Genomic DNA, 3,931 nt, shown 5'->3' on the forward strand with positions numbered 1-3,931 from the left:
GATAATGGATGAAGAGAGTAAGGCAGAAGAAGAGAGAGCGAATTAAGGGAAATAGGTGGAGATGGATGAAGATTTTCTAAAAATTAGTGGGGGGTTAAATAGTCGTAGGTCGAGTGTTCAAAACTCAACCCACGAATTTAAAAAGAAGATGAAGTAGGTGAGCATCTTTAAATTCGGTCAAGGTCAGGCGCCCAAGCATGCAGAACAAGGAAGGGAAGTGACAAGATGGTAGGACTATTTGTCGAGGGTCAAAATCTCGACCTATTTAGGTCAGTTTTGAACCCTCGACCTGTGAATAATTTTCAAAAAGGTTAAAGGTTCAACCCTCAATTTTCCCTTTTTTTCCATCCCAGAATCTTAAAACTACCACAAATCTCCAAATACTTTTTAACCTACAATATTTGACTAATATCTTTTCCAATCTTCAATATTTAAATAAAAGATCCAATGAGATCATTTAAAATAAAAATAAATAAATAAATAAAAACAAAAACTACTGTCATGCATTGATTAAAATAGATCTAAGCTATAAGTATGCATTGATTAAAATAGATCTAAGCTATAAGTATGCATTGATTAAAATAGATCTAGTATTGGGAATTTAAAATTGAAGTAGACAATGTGAATAAGGTATAGAAACTAATTAAAAAAAATAAAACAAAAACAAAAACGTTCTTTTCATAATTTAACAAATTCAAGTTGACCAAAGATTATTTGCTATATTATCCTAATCTTAATCCAATCCCAAAAAACTTGGCAAGATCAGTTAAAAAAATTTTGTAGAGTAGAGAAAATTAAATATGGAAGAAGTTCTTGATGGGAATGATCTCCTTGAAGCTCAATCTCATGTATGGAATCAAATCTTCATCTTCACCAAATCCATGGCTCTCAAATGTGCAGTTGAATTAGGCATACCAGACATCATCCATAGCCATGGCCCCAAACCTATGCCCCTATCTCAACTTGTTTCCGCCCTCCAACTCAACCCCGAAAAGACCCCTTACATATATCGCTTAATGCGCGTATTAGTTCACTCTGGCTTCTTTCTAACACAAAAATTAAGTGAACAAGATGGTGATCAAGAAGGAGAAAATCATGGATATGTGTTGACCAATTCATCTCGTCTTCTCGTTAAAACCAACCCTTTGACTCTAGCTCCTTTCTTGTTTTCTACTCTCCAACCACCTGTCTTCGATTCGTGGAGCTCCCTCCCGAGTTGGTTGCAGAGCGAGGATCGAACGTCATCGCCATTCGGAAGCTCTCACGGCGTGTCGTTTTGGGAGTATATGGGGAGGATTAAGTCGACGGAGGGTGGTGCGATTTTCGATGCATCCATGGCAAGCGATGCGAAGTTTGTGGTTCGTGTTTTGTTGGAGAAATGTAAAGGTGTGTTTGATGGAGTTGAGTCTTTGGTTGATGTTGGAGGTGGGACTGGAAATGTGACCAGAGGGATTGCTCAAGCTTTTCCACAAATTGAATGTACTGTGTTTGATCTTCCACAGGTTGTGGCTGATTTGAAAGGGGAAGGGAACTTGAAATTTGTTGGAGGGGACATGTTTGGGGCTATTCCTCCTGCTGATGCACTTCTATTGAAGGTAAAAACTAAATCTTTTTCTTTGGTTATGGTTGTGAATGTATGTGGTTTATTTACGAAGGTTTCGAAGTAAAAGAGATTATATAGGTTCAAAAAGTTTTGATTTTTAAACACTTTTGACGAAGTAATAATTTAGTCTATAAAATTTTTTGTTTATAAGGATTTTTTAATTTGAAGATAAATATACAAATTGGAGAGAATAAATCATTAAATGAAAATAAAATGACACTTAATTTAGTTGATATTTTCTACCATAGAAATTAAGGGTATTTTTTTAATGTATTTTCAAATATTTAATTTAAAAATAAATCATTTTAAAAGAAATTGAAGTGTTTGACAACCATTTAAAATAGTTTTCAAGTGTATTTTAATAAATTTTTATCAAAAGTATTTAAATAAAAATGAAATTTATGAAAAATATTTTTTTTTCAAGTCAATCAAAATAGGTCCCAAATTATTATAAAGTTGAGAGTATCGTAGTAAAGTTACGTTTGATATTTATTTTTAAGGTCAAAGAGATTATTAGATAATTTTAATTAATTGTTCTTACTGCTTAGTAAACTGGATTATAAATTTAATTAAAGAAAATGGCGTTTTCACTTATTTTCTATGATCTATTAAACCTAGCTGGTGAAGTTGACTAATGGTTTCTTCTAACCAATTTCTTAAGCTCTCGTTTGGTAATCATTTCGTTTTTCGTTTTTTTATTTTAAAAATTAAGTTTATTTCCTCTCTAGTTCTTATAGTGATTTGCATCTTTTTTTAAGTAGAATGATTGAATTCTTCACCAAATTCCAAAAACAAAAACAATTTTTGGAAAGCTACTTTTTCTGGTTTTCAAAATTTGGCTTGATTTTTTTAAATCATTGGTAAAAAATAGATAGTAATGAAGAAATTTGAAGATGGAAGTAGTTTTTATAGACTTAATTTTCAAAAAAAAAAAAAAAAAAAACCAACAGTGTGTTAATCCCAAGGAGTTGGAAATAGAAGTAGAGAAGTAGGAGTTTGTGAACTCCGCTTCTTGTTTGGCACAAGGAGTTGAGGGATCTCACAACTAAAAGTATCAATTTTATATCTTATCAACTTCTTACACTGTAGATCCCAGGAGTTTATAATTCCTTAGACTTCATAACTTTTTCATGCTCACTATTCCACTCCTTACCCAAAACATCCCCTAAAATGGTTATGAAACGAGGCCTAAAAGTTCTATTTTATCTACTAACTTTTTGAAGTTTTAATTTAAGATCTACCAAACATTACTAATTTGCTTTGCAGTTGATTAATTCTTAAAACATTAGTGTATTAAAGTTCAATAATTAATTAGTTACAAATTAAAATTTAGAGAATAGATGTTAATGGCACTTTAAAACAATTTAATATATGACACAGAATTCATTTTAATCTATATCTTATAAAGTCTAATGTGAATTATGATATATTTACACATATGGATACAAAAATTAGTGGGTACTACATGACTGGAGTGATGAAGAATGTGTGAAGATTCTGAAGAAATGCAAAGAAGCAATCAAGGGAAATGAGAAGAAAGGAAAAGTGATGGTAATTGATATGGTGGTGGGCAATAACAAAACAGATGATTCCATTGAAACTCAACTGTTCTTTGACATGATGGTGATGCTAATGGTTGGTGGAAAAGAGAGAGATGAAAAAGAATGGGCTCATCTTATTAAACAAGCTGGATTTAGTGCCTACAAGATACTTCCAATTCTTGGTTTAAGGTCTCTTATTGAAATTTATCCTTAACAAATCTCTTTAATTGCATATAACTTTTAAGTTTAGACATATGGATTATTGTGGTAAAATAAGAGCTATTTTAGAGCTATAGTTATTTGGGAATTGTTGTATTTTGAAAACTTGAAACATGTTCCAAGAGGGTGCTTTTTAATTTACTTTTTATCTAAGGAAATAAGATGATAGTTTAAATATGCGAGTTACGTATAAGAATGAAGCAAATTACTTAAGGCATATATTCATAATCAAAATGAGTAGATGTTTAAATTCTCTCTCCATATAATGTGAAAATAAAAAATCGTTCTTACTTGCCTTTGCAATGAAAGGATAGAAGATATGTCAAATTTTATAATTTATGTCCTATCAAATTTAGATAATGTGACAAAATATTAATTATGTACTTGACATTTGATAATGGATTCTTTTTTGAATGCTTATCCATCTCGTTTGATAATTATTTATTTTAAATTTAAATTTAAAATTTTCTGTTTTGGTTACTACTTTATTGTTTTCACTTTCTTAGGAAAAAAAACCAAAATCATGTTAAAAGAAGAAGAAGAAGAAAAACTACTCCTACCAAGGCCT

At 30.9% G+C, this 3,931-nt stretch overlaps 1 protein-coding gene across 1 annotated transcript; it reads left to right on the forward strand.

Moving 5' to 3' along the window:
• The first annotated feature begins 740 nt into the window (after nt 1-740).
• On the forward strand, nt 741-3,540 carry LOC120078402 (putative O-methyltransferase 3). The gene is made up of 2 exons (XM_039032673.2): nt 741-1,595; nt 3,059-3,540. Exons 1-2 carry the CDS (start codon nt 801-803, stop codon nt 3,356-3,358), a joined length of 1,095 nt encoding a protein of 364 aa, XP_038888601.1. The 5' UTR covers nt 741-800; the 3' UTR covers nt 3,359-3,540.
• Nucleotides 3,541-3,931: the final 391 nt, after the last annotated feature.

Source organism: Benincasa hispida, chromosome 5, assembly GCF_027475165.1.
Source record: "Benincasa hispida cultivar pf3 chromosome 5, pf3_genome.v1.1, whole genome shotgun sequence".
In the NCBI taxonomy this organism is placed as follows: Eukaryota; Viridiplantae; Streptophyta; class Magnoliopsida; order Cucurbitales; family Cucurbitaceae; genus Benincasa; species Benincasa hispida.